Source organism: Choloepus didactylus, assembly GCF_015220235.1.
Source record: "Choloepus didactylus isolate mChoDid1 chromosome 11 unlocalized genomic scaffold, mChoDid1.pri SUPER_11_unloc1, whole genome shotgun sequence".
NCBI classification, from domain to species: Eukaryota; Metazoa; Chordata; class Mammalia; order Pilosa; family Megalonychidae; genus Choloepus; species Choloepus didactylus.
The window spans coordinates 5,101,509-5,120,075 of record NW_023637577.1 but is presented as its reverse complement, the minus strand read 5'-3'; the positions used below and the strand labels follow the sequence as shown (position 1 = coordinate 5,120,075).

The 18,567-nt window shown below is 50.2% G+C and overlaps 1 protein-coding gene across 3 annotated transcripts; it reads left to right on the top strand.

Annotated features, from left to right (window-relative positions):
- The first annotated feature begins 1,078 nt into the window (after positions 1 to 1,078).
- On the top strand, positions 1,079 to 13,200 carry B4GALT7 (beta-1,4-galactosyltransferase 7). Of its 3 annotated transcripts, none has more exons than XM_037823187.1 (6): positions 1,079 to 1,220; positions 5,380 to 5,642; positions 10,183 to 10,408; positions 11,500 to 11,583; positions 11,794 to 11,898; positions 12,416 to 13,200. In XM_037823187.1, the coding sequence occupies exons 1-6, from the start codon at positions 1,143 to 1,145 to the stop codon at positions 12,569 to 12,571; spliced, it is 912 nt and encodes a 303-aa protein (XP_037679115.1). In that variant the 5' UTR covers positions 1,079 to 1,142; the 3' UTR covers positions 12,572 to 13,200. The 3 variants fall into 3 exon arrangements, with proteins under 3 accessions (XP_037679115.1, XP_037679114.1, XP_037679116.1); XM_037823186.1 differs by lacking the exon at positions 1,079 to 1,220 and adding an exon at positions 1,452 to 1,599 and having other exon boundaries at positions 5,280 to 5,642; XM_037823188.1 differs by lacking the exon at positions 1,079 to 1,220 and adding an exon at positions 1,476 to 1,599.
- Positions 13,201 to 18,567: the final 5,367 nt, after the last annotated feature.

Below are 18,567 nucleotides of genomic sequence, written 5' to 3'. Positions count from 1 at the left end.
CTGAAGCACAGTGGTTGAGATCACAAATGGTGGAACCAAACTGGGTTCACATCCTGGGTATTGCCTCTGCCTCAGCCCCCTCATCTTTAAAGCAAAGATAATGAGTACCTACTCATATGGACTCAACAAGATTAACTGTGGTAAAGAATTTACAACAATGACTTCACATACAGTAAGAGCTCAATAGATGTTAGATTTATTTTGAAACTCAAAGACTGCCTGGAAGAGCAGAAGAGATCAAGTCTAACAACTCTGCCCCTTTCCTTTCCCAGGTCAGAGCCTGTCCCAGAAGGGGTTAAGTTCCCACTGTGACAAATATTATTCCCTTCTGTAGTTCTCACCTCAGCTCCACCAAAGTATTTGTGCTGGTTGGAATGTATTATGTCCCCCAGAAAAAGCCATATTCTTTGATTCAGTCTTGTGGGGCAGACGTTTTAGTGCTGATTAGATTTGCATGGAGATGTATCCCACCCAACTGTAGGTGATAACTCTGATGAGATATTTCCATGGAGGTGTGGCCCCACCCATTCAGGGTGGGTCTTGATCAGTGGAGCCTTATGAAGGAGAAAGCCATTTTGAAACCAGAACTTTGGAGCATACACCAGCCACGGGCCTTCCCAGCTAACAGAGGTTTTCTGGACACCATTGGCCATCCTCCAGTGAAGGTACCTGATTGCTGATGTGTTACCTTGGACACTTTATGGCCTTAAGACTGTAACTGTGTAACCAAATAAACCCCCTTTTATAAAACCCAATCCATTTCTGGTGTTTTGCATTCCAGCAGCATTTGCAAACTAGAACAGTATTCTTCTAGATGACAGTTCTTAAGTGATATAGCTTTTGATTATGTGCCCAGCGCTGTACCAAATCTGTTTGCATTTTCTCCTTTAATCCTTACAGCAACCATATAAAATAGGAACCATTTATATCCCTAGATGAGGAAAGTGACACAGGGATTGTTTCTTGTCCCCAAACCCAGCTGAAGTGGCAGAACCAGGTTTCGAATCCAATCTGTCTCCAGATCCCCGCCCCTAACTACTGCTTGGGATGACAGCTGCACCCAAGACTGAGCCCTGAGCTTGGCCGGCCTTGCCCCTCCAAACTTTTTGCAGAAGAATGGACCGCCCGGACTGACAGCCGGGATGCCCAGCTGCTCCCTACCTTCCCCTCGGGAGGAGGAAGAGGAGGGAGAGGAAGATGCAGATTTTCCCAGAGCGCAGGTTTGGAAGTCTCGAGTCTTAAGTCCCAGTCCAAGCCCAGTGACTGGGGCCTCAGTTTCTCGGGACACCGACGGAGTGTCCCCGAGGGCAGCAAGGACTCACCCTGCGGCCCGGTGCTCACAGGCGCTGCCTCCGACGGCGGAACCTTTGGCGCCGCGGCTTCCGGGAGCCGCCGACGCGGGGGGAGCGACGGACCCGGCAGACCGAGGGGCGGGGCGGAGGCCCCTGGGCGGGGCGGGAGGCGGAGGCGCCGCAGAAACGCCGCGTAGGCCGGTGGAGGCCGGGCGGGCTGCGACTGCGAGCTCCATGCGCCGCCACCTTCCCGGACGATGTTCCCCTCTCGGAGGAAAGCGGCGCAGCTGCCCTGGGAGGACGGCAGGTGAGCGGCGGTGGCCGGCCTCGGGGCCCGGCCTGCTGGGCGCCACTCGTTTCCGGGCCTCCCCCGGCGGAGGCTGCGAACCCGAGGCCGCCGCGTCTTGGTCTCGGCGGGTCCCTCTGCTTGTGGGTCCCAGACTCTCTCTGTGTGGGTCCCTGACTCAGTCATTCCTCGGGTCTCTGGCTGTTTGCGGGTCTGTCTTTCTCCGTTGATCTCTTTTGGGTTTCTGTGTCTGTGTTTTCCCACTGGCCTCTATTTCTCTTGCGGGTCTGACTCCGTTGGCTTCTCTCAGTGGATCTCTGTCGTTCTGTCTGTCCCTTTCTGTCAGACCCTGACTCCTGGAGGGTCTTTGTCCCGTTTTTCTGATCTTTCACTTCCCCATCTCATCCAGGTGGCCTCAGATCCTCCCCACCTTCCCTCAGTCTTCCCCAACCTTTGCTGACCGCCCAGAAGAACAGACCAGAAAGGAGCTTTGGCATATTCTAGGCACTCCACACACAGACATTAATTCATTTCCGGTGCAGCTGTACTTAAATGGGGCCTGCACCAAATCTTAGGTGTGAGCTTAACCTGGACCTTGGCTAATGTTGTTCCCATTCTCATTCCCTGTGGGTCTCTTAGGTTTGTCAGGTGCCAAAAGATTCTAGAATTTAGTGGGCACAACTCTTTACTTTTGGGAATTTTGCAGACTTGGTGTTGAAATGAGAAAACTGGAATATAATAGAAAGCATGGACTGTGGAGTCAGGACTGGGCAGGAATCCTCTTTAGTAGCCATTTGACCGGAAACAGACCACTTAATCCTCTGACCTCAGCTTTTCCGTCTCTGGAATGGGGACTGTAATATCTACTCTGCAGGGCTGTGTGAGGATTAAAGGAGATGATTTATGTAAGGTCCTTGGTACCCTGCCTGCACAGAGGAGGTGCCAGTTGTCTTCCAGTCACCTTGCAATTTTGAGTTGCTGTAATCACAGTAGTTGAGTATTTTTTTATATTTTTTTATTGTAGAATGTAATATATATATATACATAAAAGTGATAGCTTTCCAAGTGCAATTTAACAAATATTAGAGAAACAAATTTCAAAGAATATTATAGGTTACAATTCCACAGTTTCAGTTATTTCCTTATTATGAAATATAACCTATATACAAAATGGTAATATCTTTCAAAGTATGATTTAACAAGCAGATATATAGGAAATTTCGAAAGTTATGAGTTATAGTACCATAGTTTCAGTTATTTCCTTGTGAAATATATATACAAAAAGGTATAGCTTTCAAATTACAATTTAAACTATATATCACTAAAGTTTTTACGAGGGAAGAAAGGAAATGTAAAGGAGGAGCATTTCCATTTCCTGATCCCTTTTCATGAGCGTTTGAAACATAATAGTGTTTACAGAAAACTTTACCGATGTCAACTCTCTGCTTTTGACACAGGCTTACAAAGATCCATGCAACAAATGCAGGCGAGTATAGTAATTATGAGGGCTGGCTCTGGAGCCAGCCTATCTGGGTTTGAATCTCCCTCCTGCTAGCCATGGGATCAGATAGATGAAGGAGACAAGGTTTCATCTGGACTGTCAAAGCCAGGGTGCAGCTGGGACTGCAAATCTAGAGTTTGCCACTAGGTGACACCAGAAGCAGCTGTTCTCTTTCTCACTGTTCTAGGGAATTGGGATTCTGGACTCCTTGTTCAGTTGCTCAGAGCTGTTTGGGCCCTTAGAGCACAGGATGACAGTGTCCACGGGGACATGAGCCTGATAGGACAGGGAAACTGGGCCGAGGGAACAGCATGTGTGAATGCATGGAAGGCCCAACCCATGCCCTACCCCTGGATAATCGTCACTGCTGCTTCTACCAAAGGTGGGATATTATCCCCTGCCCATCTCCTGGGTCTCCACCCCGCCCCCAGAAAGAGTCCAGATGGTACAGGAGAATCTATCGAGGTTCCAGCCTTCCCAGGCTACTCTCAGGACTGAGCTCTGCTCCTCCCCAGAGAAAACTACAACCACAGAACAATGGGGGGTAAGTCCAGCCCTGTGAGGGTGTCCTCAGCTGTGGGTGGGATGTGGGCCTGGCTGCAGGGCTGCTGGCTTCCACATTAGCAGTTGCATCTCTAGAGAAAGGTTTGTCTGGCTCTTGTATGTGACCAAAAGTCTGCCCTGCCTGCTTTAACCCTTTCTTTAACTCACTTAGCAAGCCTTCTGCTGTCTGACCTGTGCAAGAGCCCCAGAAAGAAGTCTCATAGGGTCTGAGCCCCTGCATACCTAACGGGAAAGGCAAGCAGGGCCACAGGTAGTTATAAAACAGTAAGTGCTTTAAAGATGGAGTACCAGATGCCATAGGAGCACAAAGAAGGGAGCTCGTACCTCAGCCTGCAGAGGTGTTTGGGTGGAGACACTGCTGACCCTGAAGGATCAGTGGGGGGCTTCCAGGCAGGTAAAATAAGGAGGGGCATTTCAGGCAGAAGCAGCAGCCTGTGTGAAGGCTGGAGTAGGAAGAACTATGGTGAGGGGCGAAGCTCTGAGTTCATGGGGTGATGCTCTGAGTGAGTGGTGGAGAGTAACTGGAGATGGGGCCAGGTCCCAGAGGGCTTTGCCTGTCAGGCCAAGGCATGTGGCCTTTATTTTGTAAGCCCAGGAGTATTATCCATGAGATTGAAGGGACTGAGCAGGGCAAGGATCAGTGAGGCATGAATTAAAAAGGGGCAGTGAATGAGGGTGGATCAAAGAGAGATTTAGGAGGTAGACACTACAACACCTGGTAGCTAATTGGTGACTCTTAGAGGTTACAAAGTAGAGTCTTTTGTAGATTATTTCGAGGGGGAAATATGGAGGAAACTGTCCTCCTCTTGGATGCCTAAGCCCCTTTGTCAGCTTCCTCAGGAACTTCCAAAAAATGGGTCAAAGAAATGAGATGATTCCCATGTTGCTTTGTACTTTTAAACCTAGCAGGCAGTCTCTCCCAGCACCAACCTTGTGTCTATGATATTCAGCTGTCTTTTCAGTTTCTGAAATGAGCCTGGGTGCTGTTCCCAGCTCTCGTTTTTCTTTCCCTCTTTTGTCTCACATCTCTTTCCTTGGGCTGTCTCTTGGATTGAGACTTTGAAACTCATTCAGTGAACTGCCACTGTCGGTTTGGGCCTCGTGTTGGATGGGAAGCAGATTCGATCTTCCCAGAGTAAACACTGGTCATTTCATCGGGGACTGATGTCACCCCTCAGACCTGCCCAGCCTGGGAAGCAGGGTGAAGCCAAGGTTGCTGTTGGGGGTGAATCTGTCGAGCACTGGTTTGGGAGTGGGATAGTCCTCTCAAAGGCGGGTCCCCTACCATTGGCTCACGACACCAAGCCACTGTCCTGGGGAGAGGTGAGTGCAAGAGAAGAGGAGCATCATCCCTGTTCTTGAGCAGTTCATGGCCTGACGTAAAAGAGCAGTGAGGAACAGGGCAGCTCCGTAACCTGGGAATGGTGGGAGGACTTCCTGGAGGTGGGGTGGCATGGGCCGGGCCTGGAGAGGTCGACAGAATTCTGATGCACGAGTAGAGGCCTGAGCAAAAGCACTGATGTTGCTTCTGTACTAACTGCCAGGCGCTTGGGTTGGGCCAGCTGTGTGTGTGTGACTCACAGGGAGGCCGGAGAATGGGTGGGTCCTTCTGACTCTATCCCCGCTCTTGTCCCAGGTCCAGGTTGCTTCCCAGCGGCCTCCCCCGGAAATGCTCTGTCTTCCACCTCTTTGTGGCCTGCCTCTTACTGGGCTTCCTCTCCTTGCTCTGGCTGCAGCTCAGCTGCTCTGGTGATGTGGCCCAGGCAGCCCGGGGACAAGGGCAGGAGACCCCGGGCCCACCCCGGGCCTGCCCCCCAGAGCCGCCTCCAGAGCACTGGGAAGAAGACGTGTCCTGGGGGCCACACCGTCTGGCAGTGCTGGTGCCCTTCCGTGAACGCTTCGAGGAGCTCCTGGTCTTCGTGCCCCACATGCACCGCTTCCTGAGCAGGAAGAAGATCCAGCACCACATCTATGTGCTCAACCAGGTGGACCATTTCAGGTAGGGCCCACCTCCCAGGTCCTCACCTTGCCCTTTCGGGGCTGGCTCCCTTTCCTGGCAACAGTCATGTGAGAGGCCACCTGGGGTGGTGGCAGGAGGGTGGGGGGTGGCGGACCTTGGCCCACTGGGTGCACTAGGAATCTTTGGGGAGGATTTGGGGCTGAGAGGGCCCTGATCTGATTTCCGTTTTTCCAAGATCACCATGGTTGCTGCTGAATGTGGAATAGATTGTGCCAGGATGAGACAAGAAACAGGGAGACCAATTAAATGGTCATGGGAGTCATTGAAGATGACGGTGGCTTGGCCAGAGTACTGGAAAGGGAGGAGAGAGCAGGGCAGTGGAGGAGGCACACACAGGGCTTGCTGATGGCCTCTGAGGGCTCTCGGGGAGGATCCTTCCTGGCCTGGTCCAGCTTCCGGTGGCCTCAGGTGTTCCTTGGTGTTCTGATTTGCTAATGCTGCCCTTATGCAAAATACCAGAAATGGATTGGCTTTTATAAAGGGGATTTATTAGGTTATTAATTTATAGTTCAAGGCCATAAAATGGCCAAACTAAGACATCAACAAGGGGACACTGTCACTGAAGGAAGGCTGATGGCATCTGAAACACCTCTATCAGCTGGGAAGGCATGTGGCTGGTGTCTGCTAGTCCCGGGTTGTTTCAAAATGGCTTTTTCCAAACTGTCTCTGGGTCTCTCTTAGCTCCTCTCTCTCAGCTCCTGTGTGTCCTTGTTTCTTTCTCCCAGGACAATTATCTCTGAGCATCTGGAGATCTTCTCTTGGCTTCTCCGGGGCAAACTCTGGGCTTCATCTCTTAGCTTAACATCTCCAGACTTCCTTCTGTCCACATCTCCAAGCATCCAAGCGTCAGCCAGCATCTAGATCTGTGTCGGTTCTTAGCTTCTCTTTTAAATACTCCAGTGAACTAGTCAAGACCCACCCTGGATGGGCAGGGCCACACCTCCATTGAAGTAATCTAATCAGAAGTATCACCCACAGTTGGGTGAGTCACATCTCCATGGAAACACTCAATCAAAAGGTTCCACCCTAATCAAGAGATTAATAAATATGCCCCCACTAGATTCCATTAAAGAACATGGCTTTTTGGAGGACGTAATATATCCAAACTGGCATACTTGGCCTGTGGCTGAACCAGTCCAGTCTGTGCTCTGTTTTCATGTGGCCTTCTCTCTGAGTCTCTGCGTGTCCTCAGCTTCTTACAAGGACACCAGTCACTGGATTTAGGGCCCACCCTAATCCTGTACGACCTCATCTTAAATAATTCTACCTGCTAAGAGCCTGTTTCCAAATAAGGTTACATTCTGAGGTTCTGGGGGGACATGAATTTGGGGAGGGGGGCACTATTCAACCTGATGCAATCTGGCATTATCCCCAAATTCTTTCAGTTACCAAAAAACTGCACACTTCCATGGTCACAGTGCAAGCATCTCATGCTCCAGCTCCCGTCCCCTTTTTTTCTCTTGCTCACTCCTGCTAGAAGAGAGTTTCCAACATTTCTTAGGCCCTATCAGGGGTCCATGATCCTCCCCCTTTCTCACCACCCCCACCTTCATGGTCCTCACTTTCTTCTTATCTAACTTGAATTCCTTGGCCATCATGAAAATTATTCCCTGAGGCTGCTCTGGGAGTTACTCCTATGTTAGCTTCAGCTAGATATGCTGAATGGTCACAATATGACAAGCCTAAATCAGCGTAGTCCCGAAAACCCTAAAGAATACCTTGGTCTCTGTCTGAGGCTCTATAAAAGTTTCACTCACTCATTTACTTTTCAGAAACTTAAACCCTCCAGGGTGTTCCTATGCCAGCTAAGTCCCAAAGCCCAGAGGCAACAGCCTCTTCAAGAACACCAGGCAGATGCGCCCCCTTTCCCATAATGTTGACACTCCTTTTCATCATGAACAAGTTAGGGTGGTCACTGCCCAGACATCCCTGAAGATTGAGAAAGTGATTAAACAAGAGGAAGGGGTAGCAACAGACAAGATAGGATTTAACAAAGGATTATGAATACTGAATCTTTATATAATTTTTTTTTTTTTTTTAGTTTTTAGGGTACTAGAATAGCTAGAAGGAAATTATATATATATGTGTGTGTGTGTGTATGTATATATATATATAAGTTTTTAGGGTACTAGAATAGCTAGAAGAATTAACTGACATGATAGAACTGTAACATATAACATGCTTTGAAATTTGCTCTATAGGTACTGGTTAAATCGTACTTTGAAAGTTATCACCTTTCTTTATATATGTTTAAAAAAAAAAATCAATCCTGGCACACACTCTTAACCTCCTTGCCCCTTTCTGTCTGGTAAAACCCCAGCCTGACTGGCACCAGCTCTGTCTACTCCACACCTGTACCTGGGCAGCTGAATGTAGCTGGAGAGAAACGGCAGCATGCATGGTCCATGCTGTGGCCTCCCCACCAGTGAATCCTAGCCCTAATCTAACTAGAGGAGGGCCCCCAGTGCTGCCTGGAGACCTCGTGTTCCTTTGGTCTGTGTTGCCCTCCCTCTCCCAGCCTTCTCTCCTCATAGCTGGAAGCCTGCCTCTGCACTGCTCACTCTCGCTGATGACTTTGCTTCCTCTCGCACTGAGAAAACAGAACCAATGAAAGAGAACTTTCACAAGCCCCCAGCCACATCTCCTCACTCCCAGCTACTGTCCACATACATCTGGCTTCCTGCCCGTGACCTGCACTAAGTGCCCCAGCTCCTGTCCAAGGCCAGCTTGTCCACTTGGGCACTGGGTTCCCTGGGCCCTCCCTCCCTCCTGCCCAAGGACGTCACACCAACAGTCAGCCCTTCCTGTCCTGCCTCATCAGTTTTTCCCTCTTTCTTGTAGGATTTGTATCAGCACACAAACATACTGAAATAGCTCCCATCTAAAAAGGAAAAAAAAAAGACAAACACAACTCTCTTTTGATTCCACACCCCACCCCCACAGCTATTACTCCATTTCTCTGCTCTTTATAGCAAAACTCCTAGAAAGAGTTGTCTTTACTTGTCTCCTCCTCCTTCTCTCCCCTCATTCTCTCTTGAACCTGTTCCACTGAGTTGTTCATTCTCATGAGGATGCCGAAACAGCGCTCATTGTCAACCAGTGACCTCCACTTTGTTAATCCAGTGGCCGGCTCTCAGCCTCATCCTGTTGACCTGTCAGCAATGTTTATCAGCTTCTTAAAATACCTCCATTTGATTTCTGGGAACTAACTCTCTGGTCTTCTCCTTCCTCACTGACCACCCATTCTTATCACCTTTGGTGGCTCTTCCTCATCTCTGTAGTCTCTCAACATCAGTGCCCTCTGGGGCTCACTGCTCGGGTATCCCCCTTTTCTAGCCACAGTCACTTGCTGGGGTGTCTAGGTCCATTCTTGTGGTCTTAAATCCCATCTATACCCTAATGGCTCCCAGACCTCTATCCCCAGCCCTGACTTCTCCCCTTCATTTGGTGGGCACAGGCATCTCAGACTTAACGTCATCAAAACTGAGTTACTGATTTCTCACCCACCCCAAACCTGCCCCCCCGCTTCCCCATTTCAGGAAAGGAAATCTCCATGCCTCCAGTAGTTGCTCAGAAAATCTTGGAGTCATCCTTAGCTCCTCTATTTCTCTCATACCCCACATCTAATCCATCAGCAAATCCTCTAGGCTCGAACTTTAAAGGACATCCAGAATTTGCCCACTTCTCACCCTCTCTACTGCTGCCTCCCTGAGCTAAGCAACCATCATCACTTGCCTAAATCATTGTACTAGCCTCCCAGCTGGCCTTTCTGCTTCCACCCTTCTCAGCATACCAACTAGGGTGATCTTGTTGAAACATAAATCAAATCACTCCACACCTCTGCTTAATACCCTCCAGCAACTTTCATTTCCCTCAGACTACAGGCCAGAGTCCTTCAGGGGTCCCCCAGGCCCTGCACTGCCCCACCCCATCACCTGTGACGCCATTTCCTACGTCCCCCTTCACTCACTCTGCCCAGCCATGCTGGGGTCTGCTCTTAGGCCTTGGCAGTGGCTGTTCCTTCCACTTGGAGCTCTGTTCCCCCTGATTTGCATAGGGCTCATTACCTCAGCCCCCAGGTTTCTGCTGAAATGTCATCATATTACCACGGCCCTCCCTGACAACCCTGTCTAAAAGAACAACTGCCCCCGCCCCCTAAGCGTGCTTTGTCTCCCTCACCCTTTACTCTTTTCCACAGCACTTCTCACCATCTGGCTTATTACATATTTGCTGATTTGTTTATTTTTGTCCCCTCCTTTTAGAATGTAAGCTTGCTTGAGGGCAGGGAATTTGTTTTTTTGCTGCTATATCTCCAGTGCTTTGAATAGTTTCTGGCAGATGGTGGATGCTCAGTACATCTTTGTGATGTAGATGGAAGGGCAGTGGGTAGGCAGCACTGGGTGCTTCGGGAGTCCCAGGCAGGTGCTGGGAAGAAGCATCTCTCACCCAGAGTTTGGAGGCAAGTTGTGGTGCAAGCCAGCTCGCCACCCTCTTGCCCAGCCTCGGCTGCCCTGCACAGGTTTAACCGGGCGGCGCTCATCAACGTGGGCTTCCTGGAGAGCGGCAACAGCACAGACTACATTGCCATGCACGATGTGGACCTGCTCCCGCTCAATGAGGAGCTGGACTATGGCTTCCCTGAGGCCGGACCCTTCCACGTGGCCTCCCCAGAGCTCCACCCGCTCTACCACTACAAGACTTATGTCGGCGGTATCCTGCTGCTCTCCAAGCAGCACTACCAGCTGGTGAGACCCAGTCCAGCCTACTCTGTTCTGAGTGCTGGGGTGGAGGCAGCCGTCCTGGGGCCCAGCAGGTGGAGTGCTGGCCAGGGTGGCCCAGGAGCAGCCAGTGGGATGAGGGGAGCAGGAACGAGCCTTCCAGTCAGGGAGGACATGGCTGCAGGAACAGAATCCCCCCATCCAGACTAGCTTAAGAAAATGAGGAATTTGTTGGCTCTCAAAATGGAAAAAGCTTGAGCAGGTTGGGGGTTCTGGCTTCAGGTACACTTGCCCAGTTTCTCCAGTAGTGTTACCACGACACTATTTCTCTCCCCACTTTGCTTGGTTCTGCCTTCCCTTTGTGGGGTTCCTTTTCAGACCTGCAGAGCAAAGGGGGTTGTCGTAGCTGCACCCGGCATCCAGCTAGGTTCATGTCTGAAAGAAGATGGAGCTCCCTTCCCTGAGAGGCCAAATGGGAGGCCCCAAACTGGATTGCACTGGCTCCTGACCAGCCTTAGCAGTCCTGGGCCCATCCCTGAATCAGTCCCTGTGCTGGGGGTGGTGGCAGGGGCGGAGGTGGGAGGGGTGGCTGGGAGGAACTGAGCGGCTCGGGCACAAGTCTCCTGTCCCTCTTCAAGCTGTGGCTGAAGCCAGCTTCATGCAAATGGAGCTCCTGACCAGGTGGCAAAAATAGGTGCCTTCCAAGAGCCCACTGTCCCTCTCCTACACAGAGGAGAGACCAGGGCAGACCCACCCCAGGAGGAATGGGAGTGTGGGGGATGGGCAGGAGTCGAGCAGTAGCAGGCACTTCTGCTCCTCACCAGCTCCCAGAGGGGTCCCTTGGGCCAGTCAGAAATTTTTGAGAAGCCCATCCTTCCACACAAGCTCAAGGCCCCATTAGAATAGGAGAGGCCTGGTCAGTGCTGCCCTCCCACCCTTGTGCCTCCCACAGAGGCTGAGGGGACTGAGCACCTGGATGTTTACTCGGAGCAGCAGGGGGAGGAGGAGGAAAGGGGAGCCCCGGCCTTGCCAAGCTCAGCCCGGGTGCTTCTGAGATTTGGGGCCAGAGGCTGTGCCCTGGGAGAATGAACAGGCGATGCTGTGTCTCTCTGTGCCAGTGCAACGGGATGTCAAACCGCTTCTGGGGCTGGGGCCGTGAGGACGACGAGTTCTACCGACGCGTAAAAGGAGCTGGGCTCCAGGTAATGCTTCTCCCTTCCCTGGCATCCCTGGTTCTGGTACCGACCCAGGCCCTGGCTTGCGGTAGCCGTCTAACCATCCTTTGTCCTCTGGGCCAAGTCGCCTCTTCTGTGAACTGGGAATGCAGACCTTTGCCTGTGGCCTGGAGGCTGGGGGCCCAGAGGGCCTCCAGGGAGGAGCTACCTGACACCAACTCTCTTGGGCCCCCTCAGCTCTTCCGCCCTTCGGGAATCACAACTGGGTACAAGACTTTCCACCACCTGCATGACCCAGCCTGGAGGAAGAGGGACCAGAAGCGCATTGCGGCTCAAAAACAGGTGCTGGCAAGTCCCCTCATCAGGGATGGATAGATGGTGATGTGGGGGAACCAGCAGGCCCAAGCGTTTCACCAAGTTCTCCTTGGGCCCAGTGGCACTGTCCTCCCCTGCTTGTCCCCATGTCAGTTGGTGGGCATTCTGCTTGGGTATCATGCTGTGCTCTGGTGGCCACTGTGGGTGACCGTGGGTCAGCAGAACCTCAGGGTCCATGTAGGCTGGGGGGGTGGGAGGGGGGGTTCAGCTGAAGGCACCAGAATTTCAGTCACCTGTGACATGGGACCTCCCCAGCCCTCAAACATCCTCCTCTCTAGAGGCGTATTAGTCCAACAGGAAGACCCCTGCTCCCCTGCTTATTAGTGGGGTGCAGCTGTGGGCAGGAGACTTTGCTTCTCTGAGCTCTGGGTTTCTCCTCTTTTCAGGGGATCATAGAACCTCTGGTGATGAGGTCTTGTGGGCTCAGTGGACAGCTGCCCCCAGGAAGCCCTGAGTGCATGCTCTTTGTTCCTTCCTTCCCCAGGAGCAGTTCAAGGTGGACCGGGAGGGAGGCCTGAGCACCGTCAAGTACCGTGTGGATTCCCGCACAGCCCTGACTGTGGGTGGTGCCCCCTGCACTGTTCTCAACATCATGTTGGACTGTGACAAGGCTGCCACACCCTGGTGCACATTTGGCTGAGTTGTCTAGATGGGAAGAAAGCCTGTGTCATTGGGCCCAGGACAAAACCTCAGCCCGGGCCCAGCTCCCATAGGAGGTGGAGTGGCCTGAAGCAACAGATGGCGAGCCACAAGTTTGCAGCAGCCCTGCCTGAGGAAAGCTTGAGCCAGGACAGGACACACACGGTGTCTGGGATGCTGCCAGCGACTGGAGAGAAGCTAGGGTGCCTCCCAAGTAGGATTGCCTGCCTTGCCTGCCTGCTTGCCCAGTTCTGCCCTCTCCTTCACACACTGAGACCTGAGGGCGATGGGGAGGGGTCCTTGGGGCCAGAGTGGTGGAACAGGACAGCCTCTAGTCAACCTAGCTTTTGTTCCTTCCCTGCTGGCCCATCTGTGCAGCATAGAAGCCAAGCAGCTGATGTAGGTGGGTCTGGACAACAGGGAGGGTTAGTATTCCTGAACCAGAGTGCAAGCCCTATATAACAGGAACAGCTGACACTCAGCTCTAGCCCATCATGCGGGCATGTGGGCCTGGTGTGGCCAGGTCTTCTGATTTTTCAAAAGAAACTAGAATTCTGGATTCTTAAGTGAAATCTGATTTGTGAACGATCGCAGCTAATTGAAACTTTTCAAAAAGTTTGGCAGGCCAAACAAAATGTGTTGTGGGCCACCAGTTCATCACCTTTTGGTCAAGGAATGGGGCAAAATAAGACACTTCCAAGTTATAAGCTGGCAAGAAATTGGGGCAGGGCTGTGGGCGACAAGTCCAGGGAAGCTCAGGGTGGATGAGAAGCCCAAGGTTCCTGTACCACTTCCTTTCTCCTTCCACTCCCTTCCCTTTCAGCTCCCTCCCTTTCAGCTCCCTTGGAGCCCCTCTGGGCAGTCCGGCCACCTCAGGCCCTGTCTGGCCTGGGCTCTGAGTCTCTGAGGGTGGCTTCATCCTGCTTCACTGAGCAGAGACCGGAAGGAAGGCTACTGAAGAACAAGAACAGGGCTGGACTTGGGGCAGACAGGATGCATTGGTGATGACTCAGGTTGTGGCCTGAGGGGGAGGAGCACATTTCTGAGGCTGGAGGAGGAAGATGGGGAGAAGGAAGAAAATAACTGGAGGGCTCCCAAAGCCCAGGGGGAGATTAGCAGTGGTCACCAAGTGTCAAGGAAACCGAGGAGTAGGAGCCAAATGAGAGCAAGGGTTTGGAGAATGGTCTTAGAGCTTGGAAGTATTTTGAGGGAAGCCTGAGGCCAGTGAGAGAGGCAAAGGGTCCTACGAGGTAGAGCACTCCTTCAAGGCATTTGCCTACCAAAGATTTGGGGCAGAGGTGAGAGGAAACCCTTGGGACCAGTTAAGTTTGGTTTGCATAACAGTGGAACATCTGAAATGCTGGAGAAGGAAGGTATGGAGCCCCCAGAACTCCGGAGGGTGAAATCAACAGCTCTTATCCAGAAAGACTCCTCTGAGGGGGATCTCAGAGCTGCTGGGTCTGGTTATGTGGGTTGTGCACTGTACAGTCTGCATGAGCTGAGAGATTTAAGCAGAGATGGTTGGGGTGAAGCTTCAGGCTCCACATGATTGTAAAGACCTGTAACCAAGGGCCTTTGTGATCCTAAATTGACCTTGTCCACCTATTCAGCTTCCAGTGATGGGCAAACAGTCCAGGATGACAGTGCAAGGCTGCTGGGAGGGAATTCCTCAATTGCAGGCCCAGGAGAGGGAAAGGGGGTGCTTTCTATGTGCCTTTCATCTTGGGCAACCCTGGCTGTGTTGTCTTGGACTTAGTGCCAGCCACTTGGAGTTGGTGGGAAAGGATGTGACATCAAAGCCCCCAGCGCTCTCATCACCTCAAAATAGGGAGGAGTGGTGGTGGCTCTTCCTTTCTACTTGCCTGGGGTGGGGAGTAGAATGAGCAGAGCCTTGAAGAAAGTGAGAACCCCTTCACCTTGTGGGGACAGATGACTTGGCCTGGGCTAGGGGTGAAGCTGCCAACCCCCACTCCCACCTACCTGCACAGCTGCTGCTGTCGCCTCAGTCATCCAGGCTCCAGTGGGTACTCTGGCTAAACCTGACTGGCCCAATCTGCAGCCCCCCATCACTCCCCACCCCTGGTAAAGGAAGAGAACTGAGTGGTGGTCAACATGGGGAAGAAGTGGATGGCTTCACTGTTTCCTCAGTGCCTTAGCTGCCCCCCCTCCATGGAGAGGCACTAGCATCCCTGCCTCCCTGGCCAGGGCCTGGATGAAATGAGCCCTGGATGTAGGAGCACCTGGCATGGCCTTGACCAACATAGCTGATGTAAGACTAATAACTAGCATTTGTTGAGCATTAACCACATCCCAAATTCCTTACCCTGGATTATCTCCTGCAGGCCTCCCTACCTAAGAGCCAGTAACTACTTACTAGCTCAGGAAGGTGAAGCACAGAGAGGATAAGTTAGCTCATTTGAGGTTACAGAGCTGATGAGTGGTGTGGAGCTTGAGATTTGAACCCTTGGAATCTGCCTTCAGAGCCAGATTCCTTCACTCCGGCCCTGTAAGGCAGGTACTTGTGTACAGATGTTCCTTCCTCTCCTCTCCCTAACTGGAGAGGGCTGATGGGGAGGACTAGCTAAGGTGGCCTGCTGTCCCTCTCACCTCTGGGAAGAAAGCAGGGTCACAAGGAAGGTACAACGTTATCTGCCCCATGACTCCTGTTCCTTGTTGAGACAGGATTTGGCTACTGGGGATGTCCCTGGGGCTGAGGAACCCTGATGGGGCATCAGCAGTACCCAGAGCCTGGTGTAACTGGAGTGTGCCGAGTGTCTGGGGAAGGCTTCCCCAAGGAGGTGAAGTCTTGTGAGTGGAGGGAGAGTTTGCTAGTCAGGAGTGGGAAGAACTGCCAGGGGTATCAGCTTGTGCAAAGGCAGAGAGACGGAGAGAGCATGTCGTCTTCAGGGACATGGGAGTATTTCATGATGTCTGTCACCCCAGTATTGTGGAGGAGTAGGGGGAGATGGGTAGAGAGGAAGATTAGGGCAAGCCATGAGAACTCACTGAAAGCGATTATACTCATGGTTATGGTTTATTCCAGCTAAAGGATACAGTTTTAAATGAACCAAGGGAAAAAGCACAGAGGGCACAGTCTGGGGAGTACCAACTGCCAAACTTCCAGTTGTCCTCGTGGAGTCAGGACAATGTTACTTTTCTGGTATTTATGTGTGATACAGTATATGGAATATTGCCAACCAGGGAAGCTCACCTGAGCCACAGCATCCAAAATATTTATTGGGACTCCATCATGTAGGCATAGTTGACTGTCCACATGACTGATCTCAGTCTCCAGATCCTTGGGAGGTTGAGCTGATACTGTGTGACCCAAAGCCCCTACCCTAAACTGTTTGGTTAGCCCAAGGATCCCAGTAAACAAAGAGGTTCCTATTAGGCATGACATTCCACAGGCTAAAGGTTACCTCCCAGAAGCTGAGAACAGAGGCAAGACTTTTTGAACAAGGTTAAATTCTCTAGTACACAGACATCCATTTGCAAAATACTGAATCTAGACACAGATCTTCCATGTTTCACAAAAATTAACTCAGAACAGATTATAGACCTGAACACAAAACACAAAATGACAAAACTTCTAGAAGAAAATATGGGAGAAAATTTAGGTGAGCTTGGATTTAGACGACACTGAAAGCACGATCTATGAAAGAAAAAAATAAGTTGGACTTTTTAAAAATTTAAAACTTCTGCTCTGTGAAAGACACCATTAAGAGAATGAAAAGACAAGCCACAGACTGGGAAAAATTTTTGCAAAACACTCCTGATAAAGGACTTGTACCTGAAATATACAAAGAACTTGTAAAACTCAACAATAACAACAACAAAAAACAATTTAAAGATGGGCAAAAGAACAGACACCTCACCAGAGAAGATATACAGGTGGCAAATAAGCACATGAAAAGATGGTCAAAATCTTTTGCCATTAGAGAACTACAAATTAAAAGAATGAGATACCACTGCACACCCATTGGAATGATTAAAATTAAAAAAAAGCCAAAACCTGACAATACTAAATGCTGGTGAGAATTCAGAGCAACAGGAGTTCTCATTCATTGCTGGTGGGAATTCCAAATGATACAGCCACTTTGGAAGACAGTTTGGCAGTTTCACACAAAGCTAAACATCATCTTACCATACAGTTCAGCATTTGTGCTCCTAGGTACATACTCAACAGATTTGAAACTTAATGTCCACACAGAAATCTGCATGTGAATATTTACAGCAACTTTATTCATAATCACCAAATATTGGCAGCAACCAGAGTGTCCTTCAGTAAGTTAATGGACAAACTGCTACATCCATACAATGGTTTATTATTCAGCAATAAAAAGAAATGATCGGCCTCGGGGAAAATGGTGGAATAGGGAGGGAACTGCAGGGCTCACTTCTTTCCCAGAAACAGGAAATGGACAGGTAGAAACTGTTCGGATCAACTGTTCTGTGGCTCTGGAGACCAGAGGAATTCTGTGCAGTCCTCGGGGAAGTGTGTGATGAAGAGATTGAGAGACTGCATTGAGACACCTTAATTCCGGCCTCAGCTCCTGATGCCCAACCTCCCCCACCCTTGAGGCAAGCAGCTTTGGGTGGCCTGATTCCTGCCTGGCAGGCTGCTGTGGACTTGGTCACCCATGGGAGTCTTCCACCCCAAGTATAGAGGAGGGCACTGCCCAGTACTGATGCAGCTATTGGCCAGTGAATTTAGACCACAGGAGCCCACTGTTGTAGCCCGGCTCAGTCAGGAGCTGCTGCACCATTGTTTTGACCACATCAGAGGCAGAGATGGCAAAAGTCTAAAACTATCCTGCCTTCTAAGGCTGAGGGAAATAGGTTGCTGAAGAGCACCATCTGCTGGGCAATCCAGGAAAGCACAGCCTTGGGAAGCTGAGTTTTAAAAAAAAGGCTTTTGGGAGTCTTTCTGGGACCCTCTCTGCAGGGCCCCTTGGATCTGGTCTTTGTGCCCTGCATGGTTTCCTGACTGATGAACTAACTGTTAAAGAAAAGCCTTAACACAAACCCCATCAATAGCAAAATCCTAGGCAAGAGAAAGAAACTGGCCAGAATAAGCCTGTCAAGATACTCGGGTGCCCAGATATCAGGAAAAAAAAAAAAAAAAAAAAAAAAAATTCAAACCATACCAAGAAACAGGAAGATATGGCCCAAAGGAAAAAATAAAAAAGTCAGAGGAGGTACAGAATTTGGAACAATTAATCAAAGATGTTCAAACAAATCTAAGTCATTTCAAGGAGATGAAGGAAAATATGGCTAAAGAGGTAAAGGATATTAAGACATTGGGTGAGCGTAAAGAATTTGAAAGCGTGCAAAGAAAAATAGCATCTTATGGGAATGAAAGACATAAATGAAATAAAAAATACACTAGAGGTATACAATAGCAGGTTTGAAGAGGCAGAAGAAAGGATCAGCAAGATAGAAGACAGGTAATCTGAAATCAAACAGACAAAAGAACAGATAAAGAAAAGAATGGAAAAAAGCTGAGCAGAGTTTCAGGGAACCGAATGACAGCATGAAGCCCACAAATATACACATCATGGGTGTTCCAGAAAGAGGAGAGAAGGGGAAAGGGGCAGAAAGAATATTTAAGGAAATGATGGCCCCCAAATTCTCAACTCTTATGAAAGATGTAAATATGCATATCCAAGAAGTGCAGTGCACTCCAAACAGAATAAATGTGAACAGGCCCATTCCAAGACACATACTAATCAGACTGTCAAATGCCAAAGATAAAGAGAGAATTCTGAAAGCAGCAATAGAAAAGTGATTCACCATTACAAGGGGCACCCAACAAGACTGAGTGCTAATTTCTCATCAGAAACCATGGAGGCAAGAAGGCAGTGGTATGATATATTTAAGATACAGAAAGAGAGAAACTGCCAGCCATGCATTCTTTATCTGGAGAAACTGTCCTTCAAAACTGAGGGAGAGTTTGAAATATTCACAGATAAACAGAAGCTGAGAGAGTTTGCT

Bases quoted from the DNA above. Each gene is read 5' to 3' on its own strand.
- B4GALT7 (XM_037823186.1), top strand. From the start codon at position 1,550: ATGTTCCCCTCTCGGAGGAAAGCGGCGCAGCTGCCCTGGGAGGACGGC. The intron at 10,409-11,499 runs GTGAGACCCAGT...TCTCTGTGCCAG, and splicing joins CCAAGCAGCACTACCAGCTG to TGCAACGGGATGTCAAACCG. The intron at 11,899-12,415 runs GTGCTGGCAAGT...TTCCTTCCCCAG, and splicing joins GCATTGCGGCTCAAAAACAG to GAGCAGTTCAAGGTGGACCG.